This window comes from Rhinopithecus roxellana, chromosome 19 (assembly GCF_007565055.1).
Source record: "Rhinopithecus roxellana isolate Shanxi Qingling chromosome 19, ASM756505v1, whole genome shotgun sequence".
Lineage (NCBI taxonomy): Eukaryota > Metazoa > Chordata > Mammalia > Primates > Cercopithecidae > Rhinopithecus > Rhinopithecus roxellana.
Window position 1 is genome coordinate 21,013,542 of NC_044567.1, and position 14,341 is coordinate 21,027,882.

General features: G+C 39.4%; 1 protein-coding gene across 12 annotated transcripts in view; it reads left to right on the forward strand.

Moving 5' to 3' along the window:
• Window positions 1-14,341, forward strand: part of SYNRG (synergin gamma) — a 97,273-nt gene that overhangs the window by 37,793 nt on the left and 45,139 nt on the right. For all 12 annotated transcript variants that reach the window (XM_010376861.2, XM_010376859.2, XM_030922622.1 and 9 more), the window contains 5 exons: window positions 1,094-1,290; window positions 2,191-2,439; window positions 4,162-4,295; window positions 10,235-10,353; window positions 10,901-10,963. In XM_010376861.2, coding sequence (XP_010375163.1) covers window positions 1,094-1,290; window positions 2,191-2,439; window positions 4,162-4,295; window positions 10,235-10,353; window positions 10,901-10,963 — 762 coding nt within the window. The remainder of the gene's footprint in view (window positions 1-1,093; window positions 1,291-2,190; window positions 2,440-4,161; window positions 4,296-10,234; window positions 10,354-10,900; window positions 10,964-14,341) is intronic.

Consider the following 14,341-nt stretch of genomic DNA (forward strand, 5'->3'; position numbering starts at 1 on the left):
GTAATCCATACTTATAATCCCAGATGTAAAATTTTTGTTTTAAACAGTTTCTCTGTCCACCTTAGCCCTACTAACTTTCATCTCCCTAACTAAGCTTGCTAGATTTAGTAAATAACCATACAGGATGCCCAGTTAAATTTGAATTTCAGGTAAAAAGCAAATAATTTTTTAGTATAAGTATGTCCCATGCAATATTGGCATTCTTTATTTTAGCCCTGTCTCTAACATTTCCCACTTGGTCCTTTGGAAAACCCATGTTATTATCAAAAACTCACCAACCGTACCCCCCTTTTTAAGATACTTGTTCTGCTTCCTCACCCTAACAGAAACTGGGTCTTTCCTTAAAGGTTGTATTTCCATAGCACCTTCTCCAATGGTGTTTTCTGTCACAGCCTCTAATTTACTGGAGAAGAGTGATGTTGGTATAATTCTTACTTCCTGTTGCTCTTTTCAAACTGTTCCCACCATCATTACTCTACGGCTTCTCTTGTAATATCCAAAGCATGCTGTCTTGTTACAATCTTCTACTGAATTATAAGACTTTGTCTTACCTCTAGCCCTAAACTTTATCTTTAGTACCAGGCTCCAGACTCTAATTGTCTGCTGGACATTTCCACTGGAATATCTCAATTTTTTTTTCTTTTTTTTTTGAAACGGAGTCTCACTGTTTCCCAGGCTGAAGTGCAGAGTGCAGAGTTGCAATCTTGGCTCACTGCAATCTTTGTCTCAGGGTTCAAGCGATTCTCCTGCCTCAGCCTCCTGAGTAGCTGGGCCTACAGGCACATGCCACCACGCCTGGCTAATTTTTGTATTTTTAGTAGAGATGGGGTTTCACTATGTTGGCCAGACTGGTCTCAAACTCCTGACCTCAGATGGTCTGCTGGCCTTGACCTCCCAAGTGCTGAAAGATTATAGACAAGCCACCATGCCCAGCCGCAATGGAATATGTTTAAAGCAGTTTAAACCCTGACATGGCTTTGGTTCTATTAAAGCAGTTTGATTGAAGATTATTCTTGTATACCAACAATGGCACCCCAAAAAATGAATCACTTGAAATGTGTTTCCATTTGTAATCTGGTCTTTCCTTTAATAGATGCCTATAAGAAAATCTTAGAAACCACAATGACTCCAACCGGAATAGATACTGCCAAACTGTATCCCATTCTGATGTCATCTGGGCTTCCCAGGGAAACTCTTGGACAGATATGGGCCTTAGCTAATCGAACTACACCTGGCAAACTTACAAAAGAAGAACTTTATACCGTTCTAGCCATGATAGCGGTAACACAGGTAAACCATGTTTCTTAAGTTAGATCCAATAACTTTATTAGTATAAATTACAAGGATATGAAATCTTTTTTACTATATTGTGTAACTCCTTGTACATTAAAATTTAGATCATTTTCAGGATATAGTACTTCAAAACTGTAGAGTTTATATGATGTGCATAATAGCAAGTTATTCCTTTGTTTAAAGACCTTTTGTTTTGGTTTGTTTTTGAGACTGAGTCTCACTCTATTGCGCAGGCTGGAGTGTAGTGGTGCGATCTCAGCTTACTGCAACTTCCACCTCCTGGGTTCAAGTGATTCTCCTGCCTCAGCCTCCCAAGTAGCTGGGATTACAGGCACCTGCCACCATGCCTGACTAATTTTTATATTTTTAGTAGAGATGGGGTTTCACCATGTTGGCCAGGCTGGTCTTGAACTCCTGACCTCAAGTGATCCGCCTGCCTCGGCCTTCCAAAGTGCTGGGATTACAGGTGTGAGCCACCATGCCTGGCCTAAAGACTTTTAATATATTAACATTCTCTGAACTTGAAAGTTAGTCTGTAATAGGTGAAATTACTCTGTCTTTTGAAGTTTTCTCTAAAATTTCATAGATATAAAGTATTCTCAGTCTGGTAGAAATTTTTCTTTTATTGCAAAGTCATTTAAAATGATTTGATCATATAGAATTAACCAAACGTGTCAGAAAGTGAAAATGTCAGAACTGATATGTGTTGGCCATTTCTTTGTTAAGTATTAGGTTTGCATTGACCTTGTAACTTTTTTTCTTGAATCAAATTCATGAGTTTTGAGAGTAGGAGTGGAAACATGCAAAGGCTACAGATTTTTATCTTTCCATCTCTGCCAGATTTCGACCGTATGTGGTTTACAACCCCCTAATCCATTTTCTTTCTATCATTTGTAGAGGGGCGTTCCTGCAATGAGTCCTGATGCTTTAAACCAGTTTCCAGCAGCTCCTATTCCAACTTTAAGTGGTTTTTCTATGACTCTGCCTGCACCGGTGAGTCAGCCAACTGTGATACCTTCAGGCCCTGCGGGCTCCATGCCCCTCAGCCTTGGACAGCCAGTCATGGGTATTAACCTTGTTGGACCAGTGGGTGGAGCTGCAGCCCAGGCTTCTAGTGGTTTCATACCAACCTTCCCTGCAAATCAGGTAAATGGAGAAGCTGTGCATATTTCAAATAATCACTGAAAGTGAATCTGGGCACCATTTTTTCCAGGGATACGTAGAGTAGGTTACTGGATTATAGGGAGCACATTTAAATTCTTAGGTTGTATCTTTCAGAAAAACTGCTAAACCTGAAATTAAAATACTTTAGTTTTTCACTTCTCAGATTAGCAAAAATGTTTTAAGTATATAATATTTAATGTCATTGAAAAAGTAGGGTAAAAGTGACTAATACACTCTAGGCTTATTGGTACAGCCTTGTTGAAAGGCAGGCTTGGCAATAGTTATCAAAATTCTACATGTCAAGGTGGGCGTGGTGGTGTGTACCTATAGTACCAGCTGCTCCAGAGGCTGAGGCAGGAGGATCACTTGATCCCAGGGATTCAAGTCTGCAGTGAGCTATGGTTATGATCATACCATTGCACTCCAGCTTGGCAACAGAAGGAGACTCAGTTTAAAAAAAAAAAAAAATGCCTCAGCATGTCTCTATCTTCTCTCCTAGCAGTCACATTATTAGAAATCTATCCCAAGAAATAGTAACTCAAATTAGCAAAGATATGTAAGAATTTTTGTTGTAACATTATTTGTTAGAGTAAAAAGTGGAAATAGCTAAATATCCAACAGGAGGAGAAAGGTTAAATAAATTTCAGTTCATTCACACAGTGGTGGTAATCTTTAAACTGAGTAAGATAGAGCTACATGTACTGCACGGAAATGTGTCTTTGTTATATAGTTAGAGTATAGAGCAATATCGAGCAATATAGTGTAATCTCATTTTTCTTTAAAACAAATGAGCTGTTAACAGTACTTCTAGAGTGTGGGATTAGGAGTCAGTGTCCACTCTGTACATGTATGTGATTGGTTATGATGAGCTTGTGTCACTTAATTTGCAAACATGCATGATATATCTATGTCTTTTTTTTTTTTTTTTTTAGCATTTTGACCTTTTCAATTTCTTTTTTTTTTTTTTTGAGATAGAGTCTTGCTATATTGCCCAGGCTGGAGTGCAGTGGTGTGATCTTGGCTTGCTGTAACCTCTGCTTCCCGGGTTTAAGCCATTCTCCTGCCTCAGCCTGCCAAGTAGCTGGGATTACAGGTGCCCACCACCACACCCAGCTAGATGTGTTTTTTAAAGATAGCAGGCACTTAGTAACCCAATGAATGTCATTCAGCTATTTTTAAAATGTATAGATTAGCTTTTTTTTTTTTTTTTTCCCAGCCAGAGTCTTGCTTTGTTGCCCAGCTGGGCTGGAGTGCAGTGGCACAATCTCGGCTCACTGCAACCTCCGCCTCCTGGGTTCAAGCGATTCTCCTGCCTCAGCCACCCATGTAACTGGGACTACACACACATGCCACCATGCCCAGCTAATTTTTGTATTTTTAGTAGAGCTGGGGTTTCGCCATGTTGGCCAGACTGGTCTCGAACTTCTGACCTCAGGAGATCTGGCCACCTTGGCCTCCCAAATCGCTGGGATTGCAGACGTGAGCCCCTGCGCCCAGCCTAGATTAGCTATTTAAACCAGTTTTTTACCATTTGTACCAGAGAGTATCTAAAATACAAAACAGTATTCCTGCCTTAAGCACTTGAGTTAATGTATCTAAACTGAGAAATTTTAAGGGCAGTCTTTGAAGTTAAATGTTGGAGATTTGTTGTGTATTTATTTTGTCAGTCAGTGCTATTTATTTAAATATCCTTTATAAACCTAGGTAGTAAAGCCAGAAGAAGACGACTTCCAGGATTTTCAAGATGCTTCTAAGTCAGGATCCCTTGATGACTCATTCAGTGATTTCCAAGAGTTGCCTGCTTCTTCAAAAGCAAGTAACTCCCAGCATGGAAACAGGTAGGAACGAGTTTAATATATTTAACATTGTATTTAACCATTAAGAAAGAGACATCCGTAATAAGAAGGCTAGGTGTGAGAAATTTAAAAATTAAGACTCCTTACTCTACTACTTTCTGTGATTATTCCTTCTGTGTTAATACTTTTACTCTCCAAACTTCTCTCCTTTGTCCACCTTAAACTTCAGCTCCTACTGTTTCCTCTAAGTACACACCTGCCTGGCAATATTCTTTTTCACCTGTGCCAAACCTTTATTATAGCTAGAGCACCTGTGCAGTGATGACTTCGTGTTCCTGAATTAGAGCAAGGTCTTCAACTGTTGAAAAGTTTTTTAGGCAGGAGCACATAATTGTATGTTTTTGTAATGTTATGTACTGTTACTTTTCCACAGAATCGTAATTCAGAACGCTAATCATATTTATTCACATTTCTTGTATAATTGACATTAGTGTCTTTTAAGCCTTCAGATTTCTGTTGTTTGCATAGACAGCTGCATAAACATTTCTCTAAGGTTTTACATGCCACGTTAAGCTTCAGGTACAGTAACTGATTCGGTATGTTGTCAGCATTTTTTATTTTTATTTTTGAGGTGGAGTCTTGCTCTGTTGCCCAGGCTGGAGGGCAGTGGTATGATCTTGGCGCACTGCAACCCCCACCTCCCAAGTTACAGCGATTCTCCTGCCTCAGTCTCCCTAGTAGCCAGGATTACAGGTGTCCACCACCACACCCAGCTAATTTTTTTGTAATTTTGGTAGAGATGGGGTTTCAGCATTTCGCCATGTTGGCCAGGCTGGTCTCAAACTCCTGACCTCAAGTGAGCCTCTCGACTTGGCCTCCAAAGTGCTAGGATTACAGGCATGAGCCACCATGCCAAGCCGGCATTTTAAAAAAAGTATTCAGATATTTCTGCAAAGTGGAACACATCAGACACCAGAGTAAGCGATATGAATTCCTTTGTTTTTATTTTTCAAATTGGTTTTTGTCAGAATACATATTCCGTGTCTCCTGTGTTCCTGTTTATGCAGTTTCGCGCCTCTCTTCCCCGTTTAGCCAATTGATTATCTCTTAGTCAGCACTTTGCCACATACGCACTGTAACAAGAACTAAGGGACAGGCCTTATAGAGAATTACAAATTAGGAAAAGAGACTATTCTCCTGATTTTAAAAATATATTAAATGCATGTACGTAACATATAGAAGAAACATATAAGGAATGAGACCATAGAGTGCTGGTATTTCCAGGACTGCTGCACCAACACAAACAAGTTAAACCTTCTAGACACATAAATTGTATTTCTACTCCAGATCTCTTCCTTCGAACAAAATTTGTATGTACTACTACTATCTAAGCATTCCCTTCTGAATGACTCAAGGCATCTCAAATTCACTGCATGAAATTAAATTCATTGTTTTCCTACTCATAGCCAAATAAAAATGTGTTAAAGCATTATTCCCTTCCTTGGTGAATGATGTCACCATATTCAGTCACCAGATTAAAAGCATGCTATTTACTTTGGCTCTGTCCTCTCTCCTTTACCACCATTAACTCTGTCAGCTCTGTGTGACAATGTGTGATCTTAACTCCTGCCCGCTCTCAACTCTTGCAATTTCCCATGACTTACACTCCAGCCATGCCAGCATGACTCCAAACCGACCGTGCTCTTTCAAACTTTATACGTTCTGTTTGCTTCAGTCTGAAATACCCCTACCTAATCTCCCTATAGTTATAGTTCCATTTCAGAAATCAGCTAAATATAGGAAGTTTTTCCTAACCAATGCCTACCTCCAAGGTGAGTTAGGGGCCCCTCCTTTGCTACTGCTGTAGTACCTGATGAATATCTGTGCCCTAATTGTAATTGCTGGTTTACCTGACTGTTTCCCTTACTAGGCTGTAAGAATCTGAAGACAATCATTCATGTTTATATATGTAGTGCTTGGCCCCGTCATATGTAATTAATAAAGATTTGCTGGATGACTGTATTATATAGTATGTGGCTTATAAACCTAATTTATCAAATCGGTGATTTATTTATCTGAGCAAAACTCTGTTTGTAGATGAAATTAAAATTTGGGGGTAGAAAGTTTTAAGATGGTGGCCAGATCTGAGATATCTGGGGTATTAGCAATTTTGTGTGGCATTATCTCCATGTAATAGTTTACTTTCATATATGATACTTTGCAGATATTCCTCTTACATATAGCTCTGACTTGACTACTTCCATGCTTTCCTTGAATGAAACTATTTTGTTTTTTTTTTTGTTTTTTTTTTTTTAAGATGAAGCCTCTCTGTGTCACCAGGCTGGAGTACAGTTGCGCAGCCTCGGCTGACTGCAGCTTCTGTCTCCCGGATTCAAGTGATTCTCCTGCCTCAGCCTCCTTAGTAGCTGGGACTGCAGGCGTGCGCCACCACACCCAGCTTATTTTTGTATTTTTAGTAGAGACGGGGTTTCACCATATTGTCCAAGCTGGTCTTGAATTCCTGACCTCAGGCGGTCTGCCTGCCTTGGCCGCCCAAAGTGCTGGAATTACAGATGTGAGCCCAGCTGAATGAAACTATTTTGGTATTATCTAGAATTCATACTCAATATTCATTTATTCATCCAGCAAACATTTATTTAGTATTTGCTATATGCCAGACACTGGGATAGGCATGAGAAATACAGAAGCAAAAACCACAGTTCCTGCTCTAAGGACACTTAGTTTTATCTGGTATTTAAATTATCTGATAAAGTTCTCTTAGGATTAGTCCTTAAATATATGTATAAAATGTATTCCCTAGTTTATGATAATCTGTACTCCAAATTGTTTTAAAAAGAGATTTGTTTAATCATGATGTGAATAGCTAAGCCTAGGAGAAACCATTTTGGACAGAAAATGGGCATTATTTGTTAGAGAAGATGAAAAGGCAAGTAAGATGTTAGGAGTAGACTGGGATGGAGAGCATTGTTAGTCTGTGAGAAAATAACATTAGTTAGGGACAGCACCAGTTGTGGGATGCCTTATGACTTATGACATACTCAATTTTAAAGCATTTTAGGAGTAAGAAGTGGCACAATGAAAGTGATTCTTGCTACTGTGTATAGGATAAATTCAATTGCCATGGTCATCCTGCTGTGAGATGATGAGAATTACTCAGGGTTTGGAGTTATAGACACTGAACAGTTTATATCTGAGAAATTGGTTAGACTCGGTGTTGAACTAGATGTCAGAGTCAAAGGAAAGATGGCAGTTGAGCCCGTGCATAAAACCTGAACGGCCTCTGGAAGGCAGTAACATCATCCAGTTACTCATTCAGAAAATACTATGTGCCGGGCACTCGGGAGCCTAGACTGATCAACAAAGCAGATATGGGACATTGATCATAGAAAAGTTAACAAGGGGGCCAGGGTTGGCCAGGCACGGTGGCTCATGCCTGTAATCTCAGCACTTTGGGAGGTCGAGGCAGACGGATCATCTGAGGTCAGGAGTTTGAGACCAGCCTGGCCAACATGGCAAAACCCTGTCCCTACAAAAAAATAAATAAATAAAAATAAAAATACAAAAATTACCCAGGCATGGTGGTGTGTGCCTGTAATTCCAGCTACTTGGGAGGCTGAGGCAGGAGAATTGCTGAACCTGAGAAGTAGAGTTTGCAGTGAGCCAAGATCGCACCACTGCACTCCAGCCTGGGAGACAGAGTGAGAATTTGTCTTATAAAAAAAAAAAAAAAGGCTGGCGGGGAAGGCTGGGTGCAATGGCTCTTGCCTGTAATCCTAGCACTTTGGGAGGCGGATCAGTTGAGCCCAGGAGTTCAAGACCAGCCTAGAAAACCTATGGAGACACCATCTCTACCAAAAATGCAAAAATTACCTGGGCATGGTGGTACATGCCTGTAGTATCAGCTGTCCCAGCTACTTGGGATGCTGAGGCAGGAGAATCACTTGAACCCAGGAGGTCGAAACGGCAGTGTGCCTTGATCGTGCCGCTGCACTTCAGCCTGAGCAACAGAGCAAGACACTGCCTCAAAAAATAAATAAATAAAAGTTCACAAAGGGTTAACGTACAGGAGTTTGGGGTTGGTTAGTTTATTCTGCTGAGATCAAAATATTTCTTTTTAAATGTATATATTTAGCAGGGTAAGCAACTAAATAAAACTACCACAGTCATATGGAGTGATTATAAAACACTAATAGATTCACTAGAGAAAATGCAAAATACTTTTTTATGCCAAATTTTTTAAGTCTTACCTTTCAGTAGAATATAGGTTTGTAAGTGTAAAATCAATATGCCTTTCTCACTTGAGTATTTTCATTAGTATGAAAGGGTAGAAATAACTGTCTTCATGTTTGGAACGGATGATGACTACTGTGTAACTGGCGTAAACACTTTCATGGTGATTATAGTGTTTTTTTTTTTTTTAAATAACTTCAGAGAAAGAACTGGAATGAAATATTCATTTGCAGTGTGCATAAAATTAAAGTCTGAGTCATAACTTTTTTTGAATGGAATTGTATTGACTTTAATCAGCAAGCAGTAGTTCATTACCCTAAAGATCCTGGGTTTTTTTTTCCCCAATTCTGTGAATATAATTTTAAAATTAATAATCAATTAAGTGTAACATGTAGTAGAAAGATTTTTACCAATGAGCCTTAAAAGGCCATAGCTAAAGTTGGAGGGTCATGAAAGATAAAGAAATCATTCAACTTTTGGGTTTTTTTTCCCCTAAGATGTTAATTGCCTTTATTCCTGTGTAACATTCTGTACAGTGAATTGTACTTTAATTACTTATGGAACTTTTGAAAAGTCAACTTACAATGTATAGATGATGGCTTATTTCATTTGTCAAGATCAGTTATGTAGCAGCTGTTTGGTGGTGATGTGAAATCATAATATTTGATGGCATTAAGTTCTAAAGGACTGTGTACCCCATTAGCATGCAGCTGCCAGAGCCTAGTTTTTACCTTGCTTGTAAGCCACTGATAAGAAGTTTTAAATGACTGTGGAAATATTTTTGCTCCAGGGCAAAGAACTCAATAGAAATCCATTTATATAACTTCTGCATGGTATTGAATGACACAAACTAGTGGTGGAATGTAGTCATTCATATGTAAAATAAGTTCTTCCAGGGAGCTGCCTGGGTCTGATAAGGGAAGAAGAAGAAGAAAAAAAAGTAATGCTTTTATAGTATGTGTTTAAGCCTTCTAAGAATTACCCACACAGATACTACTCATTACGCTGCTTTTCCATCCAGCATGAAATATGTCCACAGGCAAAAGTATCTTTATCTAATTTTGAAGTGATTGTTGTTTTGTTACAAAGATAGCTTCTGAAACTGCTGATGTGATCCTTGTAAAAATGCAAATTGTATTAACTCTACGGCAGCTTATCAGATGTGTGCACTTCTACCGGTAGGCAATGCAGTACAGTCAGAAGAAGAACAATTTACATTTGTCTTGGACAACATTTCATAAATAGATTTTTATCTTAACTGTTCTACCTCTGCACTCTGAGCCCATTGAAGATAATAATTTATATTAAAGTTAACATGATTTATTTTAAAATATTGAGTATACATATGTGGAACAGTTCACTTTTGCAGTTTTATGGACCTTAAGTTAAAATTGCAGGAAGTCATCATTCTTTAATAACCTACTTCCAATGCCATTCCAGTTATTATGGCTTAAAGAGGTGCTTAGACAGCATGGATCTGACCCCTCTTCATTTAATTAAGAAAAAAATGACTGGGTAATGTGTTTTATCTGTTTTTTTTTTTTTTTTTTTTTAGAAAAAGGACATTTTTTTTCTTTGTGGTGTATATGTATACTATATAGTTTCTAACTTTTAAAGCAGAGAGCCATGAGTTTTAATGAAATCCCTGTTTGCCATTTTAATTCGAACTTCTTTTTTGATAATAAAGGAAGCATTCAGTGTCATCAAAACATGTTTCTTTTTTCCTTTAGTGCCCCTTCTTTGTTGATGCCACTTCCCGGAACTAAAGTATTGCCTTCAATGGACAAATATGCTGTGTTTAAAGGAATTGCAGCTGACAAGTCCTCTGAAAATACTGTTCTACCTGGAGGTAAAAACAGTGGGTAAATTCATAAACTTGTGAACGCTAAATTGCATAATATTTAAATTGTATGAATCTTTAAGTGGTGGTCTTCTGTGTGCTAAATGTGTAAAATGCCTATACCACATGAGACTCTGTCTCAAAAAAAAAAAAAAGAGTGTTTGGCGGCCGGGCGTGGTGGCTCACGCCTGTAATGCCAGCACTTTGAGAGGCTGAGGCTGGCAGATCATGAGGTCAGGAGATCGAGGCCATCCTGGCTAACACAGTGAAACTCCATCTCTACTAAAAGTGCAAAAAATTAGCCGGGCATGGTGGCGGGTGCCTGTAGTCCCACCTACTTGCAAGGCTGAGGCAGGAGAATGGCGTGAGCCCGGGAGGCGGAGCTTGCGGTGAGCCAAGATCGCACCACTGCACTACTCTAGCCTGGGCGACGGAGCGAGACTCTGTCTCAAAAAAAAAAAAAAAGAGTGTTTGGTTAAACCAATCTGCCTGACTTCCTGGAGCTGCAATTTCAGGATTCCTAACCTTAATTGAGCTTCTGTCCTTTCTGTCATAGATCCTGGTGATAAATATAGTGCTTTCAGAGAACTCGAACAGACAGCAGAGAATAAACCTTTAGGTAAGTTTTTGAGTCCTTAAAAGGATAAATTATTTCTATTTTTAATAAAAAAGGGATTTTTGATGGTTCTTTCCATGGCATTCCTTTATTTTAGTGTGTGTGTGTGTGTGTGTGTGTTTGTGTGTTTAGGAGAAAAAACTGAATAGATAAAACAATATGGTATAGTAGTGATGTTTATAATAGATACTCTTAAGTATTCTACTTCAGAAAACCTTAATAATAGCAACTGTGTTTAGGCCAGGGGTGGTGGCTCATGCCTGTAATCCCAGCAGTTTGGAAGGCCAAGGAAGGCGGATCACCTGAGGTCAGGAGTTTGAGATCACCCTGGCCAACATGGCAAAACCCCGTCTCTACTAAAAATACGAAAATTAGCCAGGTGTGGTGGCACACACCTATAGTCCCAGGTACTCAGGAGGCTGAGGCAGGAGAATCGCTTGAACCCAGGAGGTGGAGATTGCAGTGAGCTGAGAGTGTGCCACTGCACTCCAGCCTGGGTGACAGAGCAAGACTCCATTTCAGGAAAAAAAAAAAAAAAAAAGCTACTGTTTTTAAAAAATATCATGATAGGATCAGACACAGTTGCTCACACCTGTAATCCCAGCACTTTGGGAGACTGCTCTGGGCAGATCACGTGAGGTCAGGAGTTCGAGAACAGCCTCGCCAACATGGTGAAACCGCCATCTCTACTAAAAATACAAAAAAGTTAGCCTGGCATGGTGACACGTGCCTGTAGTCCTAGCTACTCAGGAGGCTGAGGCACAAGAATCACTTGAACTCGGAGACAGAGGTTGCAGTGAGCCAAGATCATAAAAAAAAAAAAAAAAGTACTGAATGGGGGATTATCTAATAGAAGGGAAATAAGGTTACTTCTTATAGTTCTGGAAATTACAAGGAGTTAAATGTGCTTGAGAATTACTTATTTTCTAAAATTTAGGACATGCCAGGCACAGTGGCTCATGCCTGTAATTCCAGCACTTTGAGAGTCCACAATGGGAGGATGACTTGAGCCCAGGAGTTTGAGACCAACCTGGGCAACATAGTGAGACCTTGTCTCTACCAAAAAAAAAAAAAAAAAATTTAGCCAGGTGTGGTGATGCACACCTGTGGTCCCAGCTACTTGAGAGGCTGAGGTGGGAGGATTGCTTGAGCCTGGGAGGTGGAGGCTACAATGAGCCCTAATCGTGCCACCGTACCCTAGCCTGGGCAGCAAGCAAGACTCCATCTCAATCAATCAGTAAAAATAAAATAAAACAAAATTTGGGGCAAATTCCAAATCAGTGTTGTTTCCTTTGAAGATAGGACATTCCCTTTCATGGGAAGCTTGCATGACAAGTTAAATTCCCTTGTGAAATGAGAGCTGTGGTTACTCTGATTTATTACACTGCTCAACGAGGCTTGAAGTATTAGCAGTACAGCAATCTGTGGACTGTAAAGGCAGCAACTAGTCTTTTTTTTTTTTTGAAACAGAGTTTTATTCTTGTCAGCCAAGCTGGAGTTGCAATGGCGTGATCTCGGCTCACTGCAGCCAATACCTCTCGGGTTCAAGCGATTCTTCTGTCTCAGCCTCTTGAGTAGCTGGGATTACAGGTACCTGCCCCCATGCCTGGCTAATTTTCATATTTTTAGTAGAGACAGGGTTTCACCATGTTGGCCAGGCTGGTCTCAAACTCCTGACCTCAGGTGATCTGCCCACCTCGGCTTCCCACAGTGCTAGGATTGCAGGCGTGAGCCACCACACTTGGCCAGTCTTTTTCTTTTCAAGATTTTTTTTTCTGTTACTGTTGCGGTACCTGGTACTATTATTATTTGTTATTTTTTAGCTATTCACTCATGATCTAGAAATAACACATTCTAGAATAACATTATTAAAAACAACTTGATTAAGGCATAGTCACTGCTACATATTATAAAGCAGGTACAAGGTACTTTACATTCACAGAGGTATAATATAGTACTGTCTTACATCTATAATACTAGAGCGTACAATTAAAAAGACATTATATAAGATTTGATTCTACTTTTCCAGTAGAGAGCCCAAAGGTTGGTATGACACAGCTCTCATACAGAAATGCACCTTCTTAGCTAGGATTTTCTTTCAGTAGTAGCGTGGTTATAGGTACTCACTTTTCTTCATGAACATCAGCTAAAAATAATTTTAAAACAAACAAATGAAACATTGGATTCCTACAAAGATGACCAAGTGGGGGTAAGCAGGACTCAACCACACTCATATTTTACCAAATCCCTCGTGTTTGAACAGTGAGGGCTCTGTGAAAGAAAGGGAATGGCAAGCAGCACTTCAAGACTTGGGCCACAACCAAAACACAGGATCATTTCAAGCAGAAGCAGTAACCAAACAATGCTCACTTAGTATGTTCAAGGATGCCAACATCAATATTCAGTCATCTGCACACTCATCCAGTAAGAATGGGTGATCAGTTACTATGCTTGGCTTGCGTTAAACTGAATCACCACTCTACAAGATTTTCCAGATTGGCTGTAATTTAATGAGAAAGATGAAGAGAGAGGGGTTTATGTGCACATGTGGTTACCATCTCTAATAGTAAGACTTAGAGTACAAGGGAATATAAAATCATTCGAGAGTCATATATGTAAAAACTGAAAGTTATATTTGTGGTTAAATCCTACTATAAACGTGATGTGTAGGGTTTAGATAACCCATAGGTCAAAGTATGTTTTCGAAAGCTTAACTATGCATGCTATGAAATGTGTATACTCTAATGAGAATTTCCTTCTGGGAACAATACCACATTCTATCTTTACATATTGAATGCTCGGACTTGGGACATCCTTCAGCAATCTTTTATTTCCACCCTTCTGCTAGGTAGGGGAGAGATGGGGGGTAGGTATGGTAGAAACTATTGCTTAATCATCTCTAAAAAAGGGAAGCCCACCTCTTATAAAAATATTCAGCCTCTTATAACTGTTAGGTTCTAGAAATGTTTCCTTGTGTTTCATCCAAGCTTTTAGAATGTAATAGCCATTTCTTCCTCAGTATCAGATACGCAGTGGGAGTAACAGAGTGGGAGTAACAGAGATAAACAGAGTAACTCTGTGGGAGTAACAGAGATAAACCTGAGGGGAACTTTTGACTTGTGAGGTTTTTATTTGCACCTAGCAATGTTTTCATCAACACTTGGGCCAAGACAAGTTTGGAGTAAAGAGCACATGGTTTAACATAAGGGTTCTTTGTGTAATGTGGTATTAATGACCATAATATGTATTCCTGTAACAGACAGTAGGAAAAGACAGTGGTGCCACCAATATGTAAGCAGTACCTTAGTCCTGCTTTTCAACACTTTGTTTTTTTGAGACAGTGTTTTGTTCTGTCATCCAGCCTGGAGTGCAGTGGTGCAG